This window comes from Peromyscus eremicus, chromosome 5 (genome assembly GCF_949786415.1).
Source record: "Peromyscus eremicus chromosome 5, PerEre_H2_v1, whole genome shotgun sequence".
Lineage (NCBI taxonomy): Eukaryota > Metazoa > Chordata > Mammalia > Rodentia > Cricetidae > Peromyscus > Peromyscus eremicus.
Window position 1 is genome coordinate 55,811,509 of NC_081420.1, and position 20,130 is coordinate 55,831,638.

General features: G+C 42.0%; 1 protein-coding gene across 2 annotated transcripts in view; it reads left to right on the forward strand.

The window, feature by feature from the left end:
- Fbh1 (F-box DNA helicase 1) overlaps positions 1 to 20,130 on the forward strand; it is a 39,085-nt gene that overhangs the window by 1,569 nt on the left and 17,386 nt on the right. For both annotated transcript variants that reach the window (XM_059263491.1, XM_059263490.1), the window contains exons 2-8: positions 9,234 to 9,389; positions 11,672 to 12,273; positions 15,223 to 15,353; positions 15,460 to 15,595; positions 16,438 to 16,628; positions 19,183 to 19,275; positions 19,739 to 19,833. In XM_059263491.1, the coding sequence (XP_059119474.1) occupies positions 11,737 to 12,273; positions 15,223 to 15,353; positions 15,460 to 15,595; positions 16,438 to 16,628; positions 19,183 to 19,275; positions 19,739 to 19,833 (1,183 nt within the window). In that variant the 5' untranslated portion in view covers positions 9,234 to 9,389; positions 11,672 to 11,736. The remainder of the gene's footprint in view (positions 1 to 9,233; positions 9,390 to 11,671; positions 12,274 to 15,222; positions 15,354 to 15,459; positions 15,596 to 16,437; positions 16,629 to 19,182; positions 19,276 to 19,738; positions 19,834 to 20,130) is intronic.

The window sequence follows — 20,130 nt, forward strand, 5'->3', positions numbered from 1 at the left end:
TCTTATATTGTCAATGGTCAGTCATATGCTTTTTGAAGACTGCTCTTAACAATTCGTAGACCTTTCCTGGAGCTTAACTGGGTATTCCCTTTAAAAACAAAATAATCGCTGGGCAGTGGTGATATATGCCTTTAATCCCAGCACTAGGGAGGCAGAGCCAGGCGGTAAAAACAAAATAATCGCTGGGCAGTGGTGATATATGCCTTTAATCCCAGCACTAGGGAGGCAGAGCCAGGCGGATCTCTGTGAGTTCGAGGCCAGCCTGGTCTACACAGTGAGTTCCAGGACAGACTCCAAAGCTACACAGAGAAACTCTGTCTCTAAAAACAAAACAAAACAAAGACAAAAACAAAATAATCTGGACATGGTGGCACACACTTGTCATCCCAGCACTTAGCTGGACTCTGTTCTAAGACCCTACCTCAGCAAAGCAAAGCAAACCAACCAACAGCCAAAACAAAACAAAACACAAGAAGAAACCCTGAAAATTATTTTTTATTTTTATTTATTATTTTTTGTTGTTTGAGATAGGGTTTCTCTGTGTAACAGCTCTGGCTGTCCTGGAACTTGCTCTGTAACAGATCAGGCTGGCCTCGAACCCACAGAGATCCTCCTGCCTCTGCCTCCGCCTCCAGAGTGCTGGCATTAAAGGCGTGTGCCACCATGCCCGGTGAAAAATTATTTTTAGAACTGAAACTTTAGGCCTTTCTCTCCTTCTGGGAAAAACCATTACAACAGCTCTTTCTCCTTTGCTTTTTAACATAGCTGATGATGCCATTTCTCTTACCGTTTGTTCCACAAGAAACGTCAGTTATCCTTGATTTATCTCTTAGTCTTAGCACGGTGTTGCTACTCAACTGTTGTCTCTACCCAGCTCCTGCTCTCAGGCCCTCTCCAGTTCCTGCCTAGCTTGGTACCATGCCTCTCTGATCTGTTTTGCAGACAGTCTCCATGTCTATCTAAACTTGATTGTGTAATGACCTTGCTTTTTAAAAACTGCATGATACTCTGAATTGCCTATGCAATAAAGGCCACTTTCTTTAGCAGTATATAAGAGGACTTTTGTAGTCTCTGCCTCCAAGTTCCTTTTCCAGCCTTGTTATCTCTCATTCCCTATCAGCTGGTTGTTCTGAAGAAATGAAACTTTTCTGTCACAATGTGCTTTGCTGTGCCTTTAGTTTTTTTTTTTTCTCATGTTGTCTTCTTATGTCTGACTGAATCCCATTCATCATTTATGACTGAATTCTTCATGACACTTCTTCCATTGATCCTAATTCTATTTACTACCATAGGCCCTTATGCATGTATTTATGTAGTACTTGGATTGCTGTATGTTTAGCAATTTGTGTTTGTTTTGTTAGCTGCCTTATGGTCAGGCTTACTTATTTTTGTATGCTCTCCAATGTCAAAAATAGTATTAGCAACAAGGATACCATAAGGAACGCTATCATGAAGTTCATAGCAAATCTGGGATGTGGTAGCTATAGGAAGAGGTTGAGGAATGAATGAATAATAAAAAAAGGTTTTCAAATATATCAAGATATATTGTGGACGGTAAATAGTGATCTTTCTGTTTGTTTTCTGTCATTCCTTCTGAGGGACATAGAATGAACAGTCCAGCCCATCCTTTCTTGCTGTAACAAATGGATGCTATTCTTGAAGAAGCAGTAGGTACTTCAGGGTATGAGGTGACTACAAAAGATTGAGGCTGCTGAGCTGGGAAGATGGCTCAATTGGTAAAGTGCTTGCCAGTCAAGCACGAGGACCTGTTTTGGATCCTTAGCACCACATACAAAGCTGTGCAGGACACTGCATGCCCTGTAATCTCAGCCCTGGGGAGACAAGACAGGTACCATGGGCTTGCTAGCCAGCCAGTCTAGCTGAATCAGGTAAGCTCTGGTTCCCAGTTAGAGACCTGTCTCTTAAAAACAGGACAGATTCTGAGGAATGATACCTGAGGTTGACTTGGCCTCCTGATACAGTATACCAGCATCATTTCCCCTCACACACCCCACAATAAAAGATTGGGCCAGCTGATGTGGACCTTTGGGTTTAGAGAAGCAGGATGTGGTGGCCGGTAGGTCCTGGCTTTACCTGAACACTGAATGCTATTGAGGGAAATGAGAACTGAGTATGATCTCTTCTTGGGTTTGGTGGTTTGTTTTTGTTTGTTTTTTCCCCTCTGCTTTGTTTTTGTTTGGTTGTTTTAGAGTTAAATGGGGACAAAATATTTGGAAGGTTTTTCATTTTGAGTCTGTACTATTGACAGTATAGTGACATTTCTCTTACAGTTAATGTTTTCAGCATATTTGTTATCAACTCTCTTTGGTTGTGACATATAACAGTGATATTATTGTTGTTTTTTAATGGTTTAAGATTTCAACTTGGTATAAGTTTCATTTTTAGTAAAGTCTTACTGTGTAGTCCAGGCTAGCCTCCAATTCTTGAGTGCTGGAATTAGTTATGTATCTTTATGTTCCACTAACTTGACATTTTTCCAACCTCCTGTAAACTTTTCTGGGCTTAGAAGGGGAGAATGTTAAGAGTGGAGAACACACCAGACCAAGGAATCAGAAAACCCAGGTTCTTGTGCTGGTGTTATTAGTTAAAATAAATAAATAAATAAAAAATTGAGGGGTTGGGGATTTAGCTCAGTGGTAGAGCGCTTGCCTAGCAAGCTCAAGGCCCTGCGTTCGGTCCTCAGCTCTGAAAAAAAAAATTTGAAGTGTGTGTGTGTGTGTGTGTGTGTGTGTATGTGTATGTGTGTGTGTGTACACATCAGAGTGTGCAGGTGCCTGCAGAGGCCAGAAGAGGGCATTGATCACCCTGGAGCTGGAGTTACAAGCCATTGTGAGCTGCCCAACCTGGATGCTAGAAACTGAATTCTGGTCATCTCCAAGAACAGCAAGGGCTCTTTACCACTGAGCCATCTCTCTAGCCCCTGGTGCTTAGTTGTGACTTGAAGCAGGTCTTTTGAGCCCCAATTTAATTGAGTAATCATGGGATTATTTTGCAGATGAAATGAGACCATAGGGAAGGAATTGCAGATACCATAAAGCCTTAAAGAGCTGTAAGAACATTGAAGCCACCACAGCCCCAACTGTAGAGGGCAGTTCTATAGTTGTGCAGTTTTTCATTTAATTAACAGTTATTTGTGAGGTTATATATGGAGGATGCTGGGTATAAATATATTCTTCATTCCCCCTTCCCACTAGATCTTACAGAAAACATTTAGCCTCAGAGTGGAAATATTAAACTGTCATTATGCAAATAATTGTTAATAATATAATAGAATGAAGATATATTAAAACAATAATCTATATAAGATATACTTTAATAAATATTTATGAAAGCATTATAAGTGTTTCAAATGTACAGAGTGGTTGTATTTCTACTAAGTACTTCCTGGCTTGAGTGGCTGCTTAGAGTGCTAGAGTTGAGGGATGGTTAACCATATTTCTTTGGACTCAGTTTCACTGGCTGTCATTGGACTTTTCAAATACCAGAATCATAGTAATAAAGGACTCTTTCCCACTGCACCTGTGCTGTCTTCACAGTCAACACCAGGGGTCAGAGCCCATCCGTCAGAGAATTGTGCAGAGCATGAGGGAAGCTACCAAGGTGAGGTAGGGTGGCACTGTTATCTAACTAGCAAAGTTAAATTTGGTGTGCGGAGCAGTATTCTCTCCAATTAGGAACCGTGTACTAGGAAGTTGGCTTGGATTTTTTGGTTTGTTTTTTGATTTTTAATTTTTTTTTTTTTTTTTTTTTTGGTTTTTCGAGACAGGGTTTCTCTGTGTAGCTTTGCACCTTTCCTGGAACTCACTTGGTAGCCCAGGCTGGCCTCGAACTCACAGAGATCCGCCTGCCTCTGCCTCCCGAGTGCTGGGATTAAAGGCGTGCGCCACCACCGCCCGGCTTGATTTTTAATTTTAATAGCAGGTATTTAACAATAATTAGTCTCTCCAGGAATTCTAAGAAGTTAACTGTCTTCATCTTGTTCATTTAGGTCCGTAATCTCTAAATTCTAGAGGATTTTTTAGTATAAGTAGTAAAGATAGAGGGGCAAGGGGATTATTTGGTGTCAATTTCAAGTAATCATGGAACTATTAGAGTAAAGTTTGTTGTAATACCAAATAACTCCAAACATGAAATGACCTCATGGTAAAACTTTATTTTTAAATCACATAACAATCTGAAATGGTTCCAGGTGGTGATAGCTCATGGGTGTATGTCTGTGTATGCATATGTGTGTTTGGTGGAGGAGGTTCTTTTTAAAGCCATGATCTTAAGTACTCAGCTAGGAGAATTCTCTCTCTCTCTCTCTCTCTCTCTCTCTCTCTCTCTCTCTCTCTCGTTTGTTTGTTTTTTTGTTTTTCAAGACGGTTTCTCTGTGTAACCCTGGCTGTCCTGGAACTCGCTTTGCAGACCAGGCTGGCCTCAATCTCAGAGATCTACCTATCTCTGCCTCCCAAGTGCTGGAATTAAAGGTGTGTACCACCACCACCCAGCTTGGCACACACCTGTTTATGTGTCTGGCATTGATAAGGGCCCAGGCTTAAAGTGAGACCAGCTGCATCAGAAGCAAGATGAGCAGAGGGTTTGTGCTAAAGAAGAGAAGTAATAAATTGCCTGGGCCACAAAATCCTTAACTTTCACTTTTTGTGACCTGTTTTAAATTGATTTTCAAGAAAAAGTAAAAAGTGAGGCCAGGTAAATGAAAGCCCAATTACCAATTATTGTCAGGAACTTTTTGTTCAACGTATAAGTAAATGTCTGCTGTGCTAAGTACTTAAGAGGGTTAAATGATAGTAAGACATAGTCTCTGTGTCCAATAGCAGAGGTTTGGTAATGAATATAGTTCAGGGCAGGCTGACAAGAATCTAGTCTCCACCAGAGGACCTGCTTAAGGAAAGAAGTTGGGCCAGAGTAGGGTGAGATGCCTTAGACCATTGTTCTGGTTATTTTACTGTTGCTGTGATAAACACCATGACCAAAAGGAAAGGGTTTATTTCATGTTATACTTGAGAGTTCATCATCAGGGGAAGCCAGGGCAGGATCTCAAGGCAGGAACTGGAGCAGAGACCAGAGGGACGCCGGCTTGTTGACTTGCTCAGTGACAGCTACCTTTCTTATACTGAAGATAGGAGTACCCACAGCAGGCTGTGGGCCATACCACGTCAATCAGCAGTCAAGAAAATGACCCACAGACATGCCCACTAATCTGAGAGAGGCAGTTCTTCAACTGAGGATCCCTCTTCCCAGATGACTCTTGGTTGTGTCAAGTTGACAGTAAAAACAAACCAGGACAACCATGGTCAAAGTGCAGAGCTCTGAGGATTTAGGGAAAGGCCAGACTCCAAGTAATGACCCCCATCTTGGAGTCAGATTAACAAAGATCAGGAAGCTGAGGTGCTAGTGGTCCACAGACCAGAGCTAAAAGCAGTCTACCAGAGAGAGAAAGGGGCTAGGGAGGGGCACTTTTGAGAGGAGACAGAACAAAGTACCAAAAGAAAGCCACGCCATAGAAAGGAATATGAGAATGGGTGTATTTGAGCCTGAACAAAATGTGTTTGCCAAGATTTTTTTTTAATATTCTCATTTTCCACTGTCCTAACATCTGAGGGATTTGCACATTTCTATTAGTCAGTATGATAGTGATTTGGAAAGAGGGGTACAGATGCATATAGGTAATGAGGGGCCTATTTGAATATCTCTGGGGCTTCCTGTGCTTTGAAAAGCTTCAGAAACAATTCTAATATATCTGGTAGGCGGAGGAATCCTGATGGTCTTCATCATGAAACATTCTATTGTCACTTTTTATGGACTCACAAGCAGCTTGTAACAATAAATGTCCTTTCAAAGAGGTGCAACGTGCATTTGCTGTGTAAGGAAGAAGGAATAGCATTAAGTCTGGCATGGTGACTTGGAAAATTTTATGCATTTGGATGTTTTTATTTTAATACTATATTTGAATTGTTTCTTCAAAGTCATACTAATGAAATTAGAATTTTAGTATATTTAAGTTACCCAGAACACTGATGCTTCTGAAATAAGGTTTATATGCTTTTAAGGAGACACTCAGATTGGTGTGGTAGTCATGTAATTCTGGCATTTTTGTTGCTAGGTTTTGACATAGATGTAGAGAGGTGAGTGTTGGCAGTTCTTACACATGCGTTATCTCATTTTGTAAATTCAGAGTAGCATGTTGTTAGAGTCTATGTTCATAGGCTGTAGTAACGCATACACCTTGTCAAGGGGAGCATCACCCCTCCTCTCAGAGGCTTGGAGGAGGTGTTAAATGATTTCACTGCAGAGGATGTAGACTCGGGACTTTTGGTTCTCTGTCAGTGTGTTACAACACTTACCTCAGACACTTGGGATACAACTTAGCTTTCTGACCACTAGCTGTAGTTAGAGGTTATTTTACATAGATATATGAATCCAATTGAAATGCTGCCTCTGCCTTGCAAGTCACGACATTTCCCACCACACCAAGTATAATAGAGGGAACTTCCTGCATACAGAAGCATTCAGAAGCCGGATCTCCTCTAAGTGTGCCCCACCTTCACTATTTAACCATAGCGCCTTCCAATGATGGCTTCATGCCAGAACACAGAGAATGTGCCAGAACACGTGGGAGGCATAACACTGTCCTAACATTCTCATTAGCTCCTTCATTCTTGTGCCTTTGTTATGGTTCTGCAAACATTTAATCTTCTCAACAAGCATTTTAGATTCAAGTATATTTCATGAAATAAATACAAATCAAAAATATACCTCTGTTCTTTCCCCATAACAGATCCTTTTGAGATTGAACATTTTTAATGTTTCTTGTGTGTTCTGTGTAGTAGCTTTGAGGCCGTCTCTTGGGGAGGCTGAGGGCCTTGCCAAGTTCTCCATAAAAGTCATAGTGATGTAGGGTTAGACTCCTGTACCACGGCCACCCTGCCTTGCTTCTCCGTCACCCATGCAGTGTTTACTGAGCATGCACTGTCGGTTCTTTTAGTTTCTATAACAAAAGGCCATAAACTAGATAGTTTCTAAATAACGGAAATTCATTTTTTACGTTCTGGAAAGTCCAAGATGACACTTCCCTGCCTGGTGTCTGGTCAAGGATTGCTTCCTGGTTCGGACAGTTGTCTTTCCACCGTGGCCTCATGTGGCCAAAGTGGCGAGGAGCACTCTGGCTTTCTCGTCTGCTTTTGTTTGCACGGTTTATTCAAGTTAGATAAGCTTTGCTAAGTAGAAGTAGGTAGGCAACTTTGCGTATGATTTTGACATTTCTCTCTGTTTTCTCATTAATCAACGGTACATCTAAGATAAAAGTTAAATGCCTACGTCAGAACTACCCAGTGCTTCCTTCATCAGAGCCATATGTGTGCCCTGTGGTGGGGCCTGACACGGTAGTTCTCTGTCTTCTGAAGTGAGGTAGTCATAAGGTCTCCAGCATACAACTATTAGTGTGTATGGAAATACTTTTTTAGATGTCTTACAGTATTCATGGAGTTTAATTTTTAAAAACTTATATTAAAACTTCAAAGAATTAACTGCAATTGGGAAGGGTGATTTCTCAGCTGTCTGGGTACTGAGCAGGAGTAGTCATAGAAAGTGTCATCTGTAGTTATTCTCAGTAATATATATTTTGAAACCCAGGGCCTTAGTATGTGTATCTCCTGAATGCATGTGTGTGTGTGTGTGTGTGTGTGTGTGTGTGTGTGTGTGTGTGTGTGTCTATCTCCTAGCGCACACATGAATTCACAGAAGCCAGAGGTTGATGTCAGATGTCTGACTTATCACTCACTCTCTACCTTACTTTGTGATACAGGGTCTTTCACTGAACCTAGAGTTCCCTGATTTGGCTAGACAGGCTGGCCAGTGAGCTGTGGGGATCCTCCTGTCCGTCCGTCCCCGCGCCCCCCCCCCCCCCGTTAGGACCACAGCCCTAGGCTACTATTCCCATTTTTTGCTTGCTTGTTTGTTTGTTTTAAACATGGGTTCTGGGGATATGAACTCAGGTCCTCATACTTGTGTTTTTTAAAAGTTGCAATTTAAAAGAAGTAGTTTAATTCATTCCTTTGATAGAAAATAAACTATTAAATTTTTAATTTTGGCAGACAGGAGGATATTTGAGTTCCAGGCCAGCCAAGGCGACGTGGTAAGCCTCTGTCTCCAAACAAAAAGCAAGTAAACAAACAAACAAACAAAAAAAACCCAAGTTTTTTTTTTTGTTTTTGTTTTTTTTTTTTTGGGTTTTTCGAGACAGGGTTTCTCTGTGTAGCTTTGTGCCTTTCCTGGAACTCACTTGGTAGTCCAGGCTGGCCTCGAACTCACAGAGATCCGCCTGGCTCTGCCTCCCAAGTGCTGGGATTAAAGGCGTGCGCCGCCACCACCGCCCGGCAACCCCAAGTTTTTATTGTTATAGCCAACTCTTAATTTTCTGTGGTTATTGTAGAATCATGGCTTAAATGAAGGCTGGGAAAATTGCTTCGTCTGTTACCAATTAATGGAGACCTTTTTTTGTATCACATCCCCTAACCTCTTAAGGCCTCTTCCCTGTTTCCTCTCTTGGGCCCTTTCTAGCTTCCTGACCTCTACAGACTCCAAATTGGAGACACAGATCTAAAAGTTCAGAGCAGGGCTTCACATAGGAGAGCCAGTGTGCAGTGTTTGTCTTTATAGGCTGGGCAACTTCTTTTGAGTATTTTATAATCAACGAAGGCTTTTATAAAGTATGTTAAAATTTTTAAATAAAGTCATTTTAGGATCATAAAATGCCATTTGTGAGTGCTGCTTTACATTCTCCTATTTAAAGCATTAAACAGGCTTGAGGATGGGTGTGGTCAAGGAGGTGGTAGCCATAAACATTCTTTTTTTTTTTTTTTTTCTTTCTGGTTTTTCGAGACAGGATTTCTCTGTGTAGCTTTGCGCCTTTCCTGGAACTCACTTGGTAGTCCAGGCTGGCCTCGAACTCACAGAAATCCGCCTGGCTCTGCCTCCCGAGTGCTGGGATTAAAGGCGTGTGCCACCACCGCCTGGCCCCATAAACATTCTTAAATTCTAAGAAACTTATGCTTAGACATGGAACTAATAGAGAAGAGAAAGGCCAGTTGTGGTGATCTTCAAAATCAGTCCTCATTGTATTCCTATTACTTGAGTATAATTCACTGGCTACCGTCTGTGTTTGGGAGTAACTAACAAGTGTCCCATTTCCTCTGCTTGTTCCAAAACAGTGAGACGATTCAAGCAGAAGCGTCTTACAACAGTGGACTGCCAGCATTTGGCCCAGAGACATTTGGCCTCGACTCAACCCTTCAGTCAGAGATGGACAAGCAGAGACCCGAACCATGGCCTCTATCCTAGACCCAGAACAAAAGGAGGCAATAAGGGTATGTCTTCAAAAAAGTATCTTCTGTCTCTAAATCTGTAGTTGGTGTGACTTTTGAATGTCTTCCAGTTTCATACCAGTGTTCATAAATGTCGCTGCTTGATTTTCCAGACCCGCTAGAACAGGTTGACATTTGTGTTCATTTTTTGTATGTTTTCCATGGAAATTCTGCCTTTCTGTAATGTAAGACCCTGTCAGCGTACCTAATTATAAAGTAATAAAAGACATGGACCATTGTCACTGTTCCTCCAGTCATCCAGTCTGCGAGCATCTTGCCTCCTTGACCAACCTGTCAGGAAATCCACAGGATCAGTATTTTTCTTTAGAGTGTTCCTGCCTCACAGGGTGTGCTTTTTCTTTTGGTCGTTGTATGTAGAACTGGGTATTGAACCCAGGGTGCCATGTGCTCTACCGGGAGCTACAGCCCTGCTCTTTCTACCTTTTGTCCTGAGATGAGCTCTCACTAAGCTTTCATCCTCCTGCCTCAGCCTCCAGAGTAGCTAGGTCACAGGCCTGTGCTTCCCCCAGTGCTTGGCCAGTTGTACCCCTGCTTCCTGGTACCTGGTCTGTCCAGTAAGCATAATACCTTAGACATGATGGTCTTCTGTCATGTCACAGCGATTCCTAAGAACCTGTCAAAGTGTTTCCCTGTTCCTGTGATGGATTCACACTTATCACCTGACAGGTTTGTTCTTTGTTTTATTTTGTTTTTTGCTTTTTGAATTTAAAAACTTTAGTTTTTTTGATTTGTATGCAATGTTTATCCTTATTAATGGAGTACAGTGTGGTAATTTGATACAGTGTGCAATGTGTAATGATCAAATGTGGGTCACTAATCTCTTTAATTTTGATACCATTAATACACGAAAGTCAACTTCTAGCAATTTGATTTTTCTTGTCACCTCTGTTTATATCGGACAAATTCTTACTTTTGTTAATACCTATTTTAAAATCTTTAGATTGGTTTTCCAAATTTCAGAATCCAATCTAGTTTAAATAATCCATATTTCCCAATTTGGGGACTGCTGTAACCAATTTTGTGAGGCAGTTTCAGACTTAATTCTTAAGTTCTGAAGTTTAGTTTGCCTTGTGTGGATAAGCCCACCTCTCAGCCTATCTTGTTAGTTCCTCAGGCCTCTGCTGCTGAGTGGGTAGCAGTGTTTTCACTAGTGATATGACTGACTTTGGCAATTCAGAAGTATCTGGATTTAGCGAGCCCTTACTGATGTGAAACTCTAGTCTTTTATATTGCTCTGGAAGCAATTATAATTGATGTTCCTTTCCCCAATATGATATTAATTTCAAGTCTGTTAATTCATTTAAAGGCTAATTCTGATTTCAACCCATTCTCTTTCTTTCCAAAGTAAGAATTTGGGCTTTACCATTTAGAAAGGAACCATATATATTGTTGTACGTTGATACTTCATTTAGAAAAAGCTGTAGTGGTGTCTGAGATCACTGTTGCTTGGGCTCTCTCTTGAAAGGTAGTGAGGTCAGCGAGTGTCACTTCATAGTCCTCTCAAAAGTAGATGTACTTAGAAAGTGCTGATTGAGGCTGGAGAGATGGCTCAGCGGTTAAGAGCACTGACTGCTCTTCCAGAGGTTCTGAGTTCAATTCCCAGCAACCTCATGGTGACTCAGAACCACCTGTAATGAGATCTGGTGCTATCTTCTGGCCTGCAAGGACACATGCAGGCAGAACACTGTATACATAATAAATAAATAAATCTTAAAAAAGAAAAGAAAAGAAAATGCTGATTGAGTACATGTGAAGAAGATACTGGGTATCATGCTAATAAAATGAGAAAATTCCAGCTCTTTGTTTTAAAAGTGGCAGATTCACAGTAGGAAATAAAAAGAAATTAAACATATTTGAGTGGTCAGATGAAGAATAGACACTTGTGGACCTGATAAAGCACGTTTCTTTCTGCAAACTTCGAATTGCTGTTGTGGGAGCAAGCCAGGAAGCTGCACTGTGCCTGGGACGTGAACGTGAGCAGCTGCTTCTTCTCTGTGTGCCCACTCAGGTGTCCAGTGTCCCGCATCTGACTTTATACATATATATGCTTGCATGGTAGAGTGTTGGTCAGTACATAACGGTTGTCTCTTGCTAAATATGCGTCTGATTATTTTTATATTAGCTGTTTATATGACCACCTGACCCATAAGCATACCAGTGTCTCTCTTTTCCATTAACATAGATAATTAGTCTTATTTGGGTCTACTGTGGGTCAGCAGCCACTGATTTTTTTTTTCCCTGTTCTGTTTGGGTTCTCTCTACAGGTCAAGGATGTCAGAGATTTATTACTGAGTTCTTCCTAGCTGGCCACCGGCGTTTTACCAATGACATGGCCAAAAGCAATTCTGTTGGCAGGGACAGCTGTCAGGACTCTGAGGGTGATATGATTTTTCCTGCAGAAAGCAGTTGTACTTTGCCTCAGGATGATAATGGAGAAGTGAGGCTGGGCTCATCAGGATCTGCTCTTCCTACCAGGAAACGGTCTCGTTCCTTTGAGGAAGAGAGTAATAGAGCTGCAGAGGCCAGCCAGTGGGATGGGGTTACTAAGAAGACTCCACGCCATCGTTTGTTCTCATCGTGTACAAGACTTAGGGAGGTCAAGCAAGAAGCAGAGGATGGTTTGTCACAGTGCTCTACAGTGTCTACAGAACCTGGCCAAGATATCGAGGACATTGGTCCTGATCCCTTTCCTGACTCGTACTATGGGCTTCTTGGAACTGTGCCTTGCCAAGAAGTACCCAGCCACATTTGTAGGCTGCCTAGTGAAGTCCTGAGGCACATCTTCGCCTTCCTCCCAGTGGAGGACCTGTACTGGAACCTCAGCTTGGTGTGTCACCTTTGGAGGGAAATAATCAGTGACCCACTGGTAAGTTAAGTGCTCAGTCCTCCAACAGCATACAGATTAGCTTCACTTAGTGCAGATTTCGGAGGAGAGGACCTTTCCAAAGTGGTGGTTTCCATTTGCTTCATGAATAAAGTGCAGACTCCCCAGGCGTCTGAGGCCGTCCAGGCTTGTCCTGTCAAACCTTCCAGAACCCTTACTTACTTCTTCTCACAGTTATGTTTTTTGTCTGAAGCACATGATTTGCTGTGCCCTGATCATAGACTGCATATTTGGCCCACCATGTGTAATCCCCCATCCCATGTAGAGTAAGGTCACCTTGTTGGTACCTGACTGTCGCCATCTTACTTGTTCTTCAGGACTTACAGTTGTACACACTGTGCCTTCCCATCCTGTCCATTGCAGCTCATCACTTCCTTTTTGCTGTTAGAGCAGTTTATACCTCTGGTAGTGTAGTTATGTTACTGTATTCGGTTTTAGTAACCCATTCTCTTCCATGCCTTTTTTCTCTTCCCTGCTTGAATCACTTAGTATTTCTTTTTCCTGTGCACAGACCCGGCAGAGGGACTGCCTGTTTTGCTGCCTTCTCTACTTTTTGTTACAATCATGCTGGAAAAGTACTTTTGTTCAGATTCTCCTCGTCTATCAGGGAGGTGGGTAGCTGCTCCCTGTAGAATTGTCACTATTCTTTTCTTTTGTCTTTTGTTTTTCCTGAATCTTGGTAACCTTTTTTGTTTGTATTTTCTCAGCATGGTGCTGTTTATATGTGGTAAGCTTAGTCTTCAGACTATTCCTTTGAACATTTTCTTTGAACATTCATGACATTCTTGACTTTTCTTTCTCTTTTTCTTGTGGTGACCCAAACACTATCAATAGTATTTATGGTGCAATTCAGTATGTTATTTTGTAGCATAGTAACCACTGCCCAGCTGCTAAGTGCAGCCCTCACACTAAACCTCGCAGTTTTAGATCTCAGAGACCCATGAGCTGAATTTTGTACAGCCCAAAACAGGAAAGCTGATTTTTTTCTTCTAAGTTACAAAAGATGTTGGGAGAAATTTCATGTCACTTTAACGTTCTATTGTGGGGTCTTACTCAGTTCCTGATTTCTGAGAAATGTTTTTATGATTTTCGATGTGAACCCTATTTGCTTATACTATTTCTGTCAACTAAATGGCAAACTCTCTTATATGAGCTGAATACTGGAGGTGGGGATAAGTAAGAGTTTTTCGTTTGCAAAGATGATTTCTTGGGACCACATCCAAGCTTGCATTTCTCTCCTAAAATGTTACATTAATGCCCTCTGATCATCAGCAACAGCAGCACAATGTCTTTATTTTCAGTAGTCAGCCATGGCTTGCAGGTTCTCGCAGTGTCTATGTCTGGCTCTCATGTTACGGCAGTGTTGGCCTCACCGAAGGAATTTGGCACTTTTTCCTTCTCTTCAGTCTTTTGGCAGAGTGTGAGGCATGCTGGTGTTGATTGTTCGTTAAATGTTCTGTAGGATTCCCCAGAGAAGCCATCTGGTCCCGGGCTTCTTTGTGATGGAAGTTTTGATTTTTGATTCCATTTCTTTACTCATTATCATTCTGTTTAAAATTTCTGTTTCTGTTATTCAGACTTTAGGATGTGTGTTTCTAGGAATTTATCCCCCCCTTTTTTTCCCTTATAGGCTTTTTACTTCTATGGCATTAATTTTAATGTTTCTTTTCATTTTTCTTAGTTGATCTAGCTAAGGGTTGCTTTGAGTATCATTACTGTTATAGCTGTTTTTAGGCAGTCTTTATGCATTCCAGACTACCCTCAAACTCTCCACCCTCCTGCTTCCACCTCCCAGCCCTGGTTACAGATGTGCACTTCTATGTCCAGTTAGGCTCAGCTCTTTGTACTTTCCTTTCTCTGCTGGTTTTGAGTTTAGTTCTTTTTTTGTTGTTCTTTGAGGTATGAAGGTAGTTTGCTCTTTTCAGGTCTTTTTCAGTGCTAGGGATTGAAACTATGACTTGCATATTCTAGGCAAATGTTCTACCAAATGCTCAATCCTTCTCTGTTGTAAAAAGAAGCATTTTAACTGTAAGCTTGCTGACGAGTGCTGTTTTCACAGTGTCTCATAAGTTTTGCTGGGTTGTGTCTTTATTTTCACCTGTTTTAGGGCACTTTCTTTGTTTGTGATTTCTCCTTTGACCCATTGGTTATTCCAAGGTTGCACTGTAAAGCCAGATGCACTGATACATGCCTCTATCCCAGCACTAGGGAGGTGGTGGTAGGAGGACCATGAGTTTAAGACTGGCCTCAGCTATACATAATTAGTACCAGGCCAGCCTCAGCTACATGGTGACACTTCATCTCAAGAACAGGAAGGCCTGATTTAAGTTGTAGGTAGCATTGTTTTCCTGCTGCCTTGATTTTAGTGTCCTCATGTTGTTACTGAAAAGATTTGTGGTATAACTTCAGCCATTTCAATGGATTGACTGGCTTTATGACCCAATATGTCATCCAACATGGAGAATGTTCATGTGGCTTGGGATGAGTATGGATTTTACTGCTGTTGGATGGAGCATCTGTATGGATTTGTTAGGTTCAGTAGTCTGTAGTGCTGTTCACATCTAGCATCTCCTTAACACATCTCTGCATCTGCTTCTTCCTTCAGTTCTGACAATGTTTGCTTCCTATCTATGCACTCTACTATATGGTGTTACTCTCTCTGTTATCACATCTTGGTGAAGATGTCACTGTGTAGCATTATCATTCCATAACACCTTCCCTTTGTGTCATGTGACAGTTGTTGACCTAAGGTCAGTATGGCTTTTGGAGCTTGGAAATGCTGCTCATCTGGTGCTTCAGACTAGGAAAAGCTAGCCCAGCTTTGGATTGGGAGCTGTACTTGTACTTGGTTGAAGGTTTTCTTTGTTGTGGCCCATTCTTTTTAAGAATCATGGCCTGGATGTTATTTCATTTTGTTTTTCAACTACGTAGTTCATTCCTTGGAAAAAGCTGTATCATCGATACTTGATAAATGAAGAGCAGGCTGTCAGCAAAGTGGATGGCATCCTCTTGAGCCATGGCATAGAAAAGGACTCAGACTTATGTGTGCTGAACCTCATACGGTGAGTGCCTTTCCTCCTGTTTGGGAGACAGTTTTCGAAGACCTTCCTCATATGTCTTTGCTCACGATTGTCTTCCTTCTGGACTCATTTCCTGAGTATTTTACAGATATACAGCCACCACCAAATGCTCCCCAAGTGTAGACCCTGAGAGGGTGCTGTGGAGCCTGAGGGATCATCCTCTACTTTTGGAGGCTGAGGCGTGCATGCGTCAACAACTACCTGACCTCTATGCAGCTGCTGGGGTATGTGAACTAAGAGGCTGTGGGGGTACTCAGAGGGATGGTGACATCATTTCTCACTACAAGTATGTTGGTGGTTAAGATTAGTTGAAGATTATATATATTTTTAAATTTTTTATTGAATCTCTGAGTAGCATTAATTTTGTTAATGGTCTCTTTGGAGAAATCAAAGGTCCTTTGCAGCTTCTTGCATTTGGAAGGAATTTTACAAAGCGTTTAGTCTGTTCTGTTGAGGAGTTCTCTAAAATATTCCTGAATGCTAGTTATCTAGCCTCTGAACACTTGGAATGATAGGGTTTCTTTATGATAGCCCTTTTAATAACAATATAAGCCAGACAGTGGTGATACATGCCTTTAATCCTAGCAGAGGCAGGTGGATCTCTGAGTTTGAGGCCAGCCTGGTCTATAGAGCAAGTTCCAGGACAGCCAGGGCTACACAGAGAAACCCTGTCTTGAAAAACAAAAACAACCCAGTATGTGTATTTATATTTTTCTATGTGAATGTGTGCCTAAGGGTAGGTGTGCACATGTGTGCAGGAACTTAAGAGATCCTGTGGAACTGGAGTTAACAGGAATTGTGAGCTGCCATATAGGTGCTGGGAACTGACCCTGAGTCCTCTACTAGAACAGCAAGTACTCTTAACCACTGAGCTATTTCTCTAGCCCCTGAGGGGCTCTTCTCTTGTTGACACATTGAGTAATTTGAAAGGGGCAGAGAGATTAAAAGTCTTACTACAGAGATACAGTAAAATAAGAAGCTGGACATGTCCATCAGTTTCCTCACTAGTATCCAGATTGTGGCTGGGTCTGGATTCTCCTCTTATCCTGTATACTTCTCTTTGAAGGGCATTAACGTCTGGGCCTTGGTGGCTGCCATGGTGCTCCTCTCCAGCTGCGTGAATGACATCCAGCATCTGCTCTTCTGCCTCAGGAGACCCAGCTCCACAGTGACCATGCCAGATGTCACCGAGACCTTATACTGCATAGCTGTGCTCCTTTATGCCATGAGGGAGAAGGGGATTAACATCAGCAATAGGTAACACCCTGGAGGAAGAGAGATGCTATGATAAAGTGACAAGGTCCTAGACTTGTCCTAGTTCCTCCTTTTTCCCTGGGTACAGTATAAGGGGACTAAGCTGTGGAAAAGCAATCCCAAGTGTTTCATGAATATCATGTGATGGTCAACTGAGATTTCTTCACGTAGTTTCTATGTTCTGTGTGTTGAGCTGTAGGTGAAGGTGAAATTCCTCACTGTATTCACACCTGGCTACATTTTCCTAGGAAAACATTAGCATTTTCTTTCTTCCTTGCTCACTTTCGAGCAGATTATAGGATCATGGGAGTCTTAATGACTGTATCTTCTTAATGTGAGAAAGGCCTAGAGTGTTGGTTGCTCATACAGAGTTATCTTGACAGTGATAAAATATTAGAAGATAAATAGCAAGCTGGAAATTGTCCAGGCACAAGGAGTCCGCTGTGAAGATAGTTAACGTGGAGCTTGTCCAGTGCAAGCGGACAGGCAGTGCGTGAGCACGGGAGGAGGCGCCTTAGGGACTGAGGTGTGCTGTAATGGGAGTGTAGCAGTGAGAGGGAGGTGGGGAGTGTTGCTTTGGATGGCATGAGCAAGTCTGAATGTCAAGGAGGAACCTCCATTTTGAGTTATGGGTTATGGGAAAGAGCATTTTAAGAGAAAGAGTAGGTAATTTTTTCAATAACTATGATATTCATTAATTACATTAATTGTGTTGATGTATTACATTCATGATATTATGTCCTGATACTACTGTCCATTTGTGGGGCTTTTCCATCACACAAAACAGAGATTCTGTACTTAGGAAATCATTGCTCTATTTTCCTTTCTTCTCCATCTTGAAATAACGTCTAATCTTTCTGTCTCTATGAATTTGTATATTCTGTATATTTCATGCAATACAAAGGAATAGGTAATTTAAGGGCCCAAAGTTGGAATGAATTTGATAAATACCAGGGAAGTCCAGTGTGGCAGGAGTACATTGAATATGGGAGAAACTAGTGCAAGATTATGAGAGCTGTCTGGGGACCAGAGGAAGGAAGATCTTGAAGATTCTGAGTATGGGTGGTATAAACGGAATGGCCCGCCCTCTCATCTGAAGTGGTGGAGACAGGCAGCCATCATGCAGCCAGTTCTAGAGAAGCAGAAACCCTGAGGATTTCTTCTCTAGAAAAAGACTGGCCCCTGGGATTAGTGAGCCCTGAGAGAAACACAGCAGTGACCCTGTCATCCTTGGTAAGACAGTATAGAACACTATACTCCAGTAGTGTCCTATCATCTATTCCCAAGTTACGTTCAGTTTGTTAACTGGTTTATGTTCTAGCCCACTCCATGGTACTGAGACCTGGGGCAAGAAGTTCTCTAAGATTTCACCAAGACAGATGATCAAATGAAGAACAGTGTCCTCCTAAGCAAATGGATACTTAGGATTCTGAGTGTGTATAAACACCATAACAGCACCATAGACCAGGTAGCTTAAGCCACAGACATTTGCTTTCTTGCCCTTTTGGAGGCTGGAGATCCAAGAACAAGGTGGTAAGGTTGGGTTCCTAGTGAGTCATCTTCTCTGTATCCCAACAAGAGAGAGATGGGGGCAGGGAGACAGAGCACTTGATAGTGTCTCTTCTTGTAAAAATGGTAGTACTAGTGGATCACGGCCGGAGCTTTGTCACGGCACTGAATCTTAATTCTCTCCTTCCTTCCTTTCTTCCAAAAGTCACTTTTGGTATTAGGGCTTCCGCTTTTGAGTTTCAGGGGGGCACAGTTCAGCCCAGAGTAGCGTGGTTTATTGATCTGGTTGTATGTCCAGCTCCTGAAATGTTACTAAAGGTACCTCTTTTCATCAAAAAGAGTGAGGCTTTGAGATCAGCTCCCTCACTCTGGAGTGGAGCAGAGCACTTGACTGGGGAATTAGTGTTCCAGGTTGCTAAATGTGGGCTCAGTGTGCACACGACACGTTTTGGAGTTGCTTTGGGTGGACTGACTTTATGTCTCGTTCCTCTGCTGACTAGTTTTGTCATCTCTGGTCCCCTTGAGCTGTTCTGACATCTTGTCTTTGGTGTTCTCATCTTACTAGCCGTGAAGCACCTTTCCTTTGGAGCTTTTAAAGGGGAATGTTATCCATGCCTCTAAACCAGTGTCACCAGGCAGAAGAGCACCTGAGGTCCAGAAAGATGGCTTTACGTTTGGCAGTAAGGTTGCATTATTTAAGCAGGGTTCACATTGTCGTAAGTGGTGTTTATGCCTGCTTTCTGGTGGATCTTCTGCTCTGTTGATTGCTTGTCTCTTAAGATCACGATAGTACTCTTTCCCTCAAGAGCATGTCCTTGTTTCCTCTGTGTGATGCTACACAGAGAAGACAGTGCCTGTTTCTCAGGCCTGGGATTCCCAGAAGTGCTTCTGTCAGCTGCAGAGACTGAAGTCTTTCCATTTTTTCACTGAAATGTAATAGGAATATTCTTTTTGGAAATGGTAAGGAGTTGAAATACATCCAAGGAAAAATGAGATAGATTATGAGTTAAATTTGGAAGTCTCTAAATCTACTTTTTTCCCCCATTAGGATTCACTACAACATTTTCTATTGCCTATATCTTCAGGAGAATTCCTGTACCCAGGCCACCAAAGTTAAAGAGGAGCCATCTGTCTGGCCAGGGTATGTATGCATTATATGTGGGTGTGTGCTTGGTCTTCTATTCTTTTTTGAGACAAAGTCTCAATATGCAGCCCAGGCTAGTCTTGAATTCAAAAAGTCCACACTCCTCTGGCCTCAGCCTCCTGAGCGCTGGGATACAGACATGAACCACAATGCTGGTTTGACTTCCTTTCTTGACTCTTTTTCATGTGTGAGGACAAGAGGTGTTTGGCTTTGATCACTTTATTGAGGCATGATTTACATTGATTTTCACCCATTTTGAGTTTGGTGGTTTTTAGTAGATTTATTGAGCTATACAGTAGCATCTTAATCTAGTTTCAGAACATTCAGCGCCCTTCAGGGGAGGCATATTGGGGGTCTACAGTTGTGTATCAAGTTTGCTTGTTTGGTTTTTGGACTGGCCGTCCCTGGGGCTTTTTAATTCCTTTCTGTTTTTCTAATTTCTCTTCTGTAATGATTATAGCAAGAAAACATCTATCCAACTAACACATGAACAACAGCTGATTCTGAACCATAAGATGGAGCCTCTCCAAGTGGTAAAAATTATGGCATTTGCAGGTAAGGGAGCTCCTGTCAGGTTCCTGGAGTATAGCATCAGGTTCATGATGTGGTTGCTTCTGCTGGCTAATCACTGTATCCCCTTCCCAATACCTACTGGAGCACTCTGACTTTATTTAATTACTTTAATCAGTCCCCAAAGCAGCCAGCCAAGAAGTACTGATTTTCTCTTATCATTGTTTAGAATACCTACATTGGATTCCTGCTTAGACAGATAGTTCCTAGGCATTATTTTATGGAGTCTGTCAGTGAGGTAGAGTGAGTCCCTCCTGTACATTCTCAGTCAGCAATTCCTTG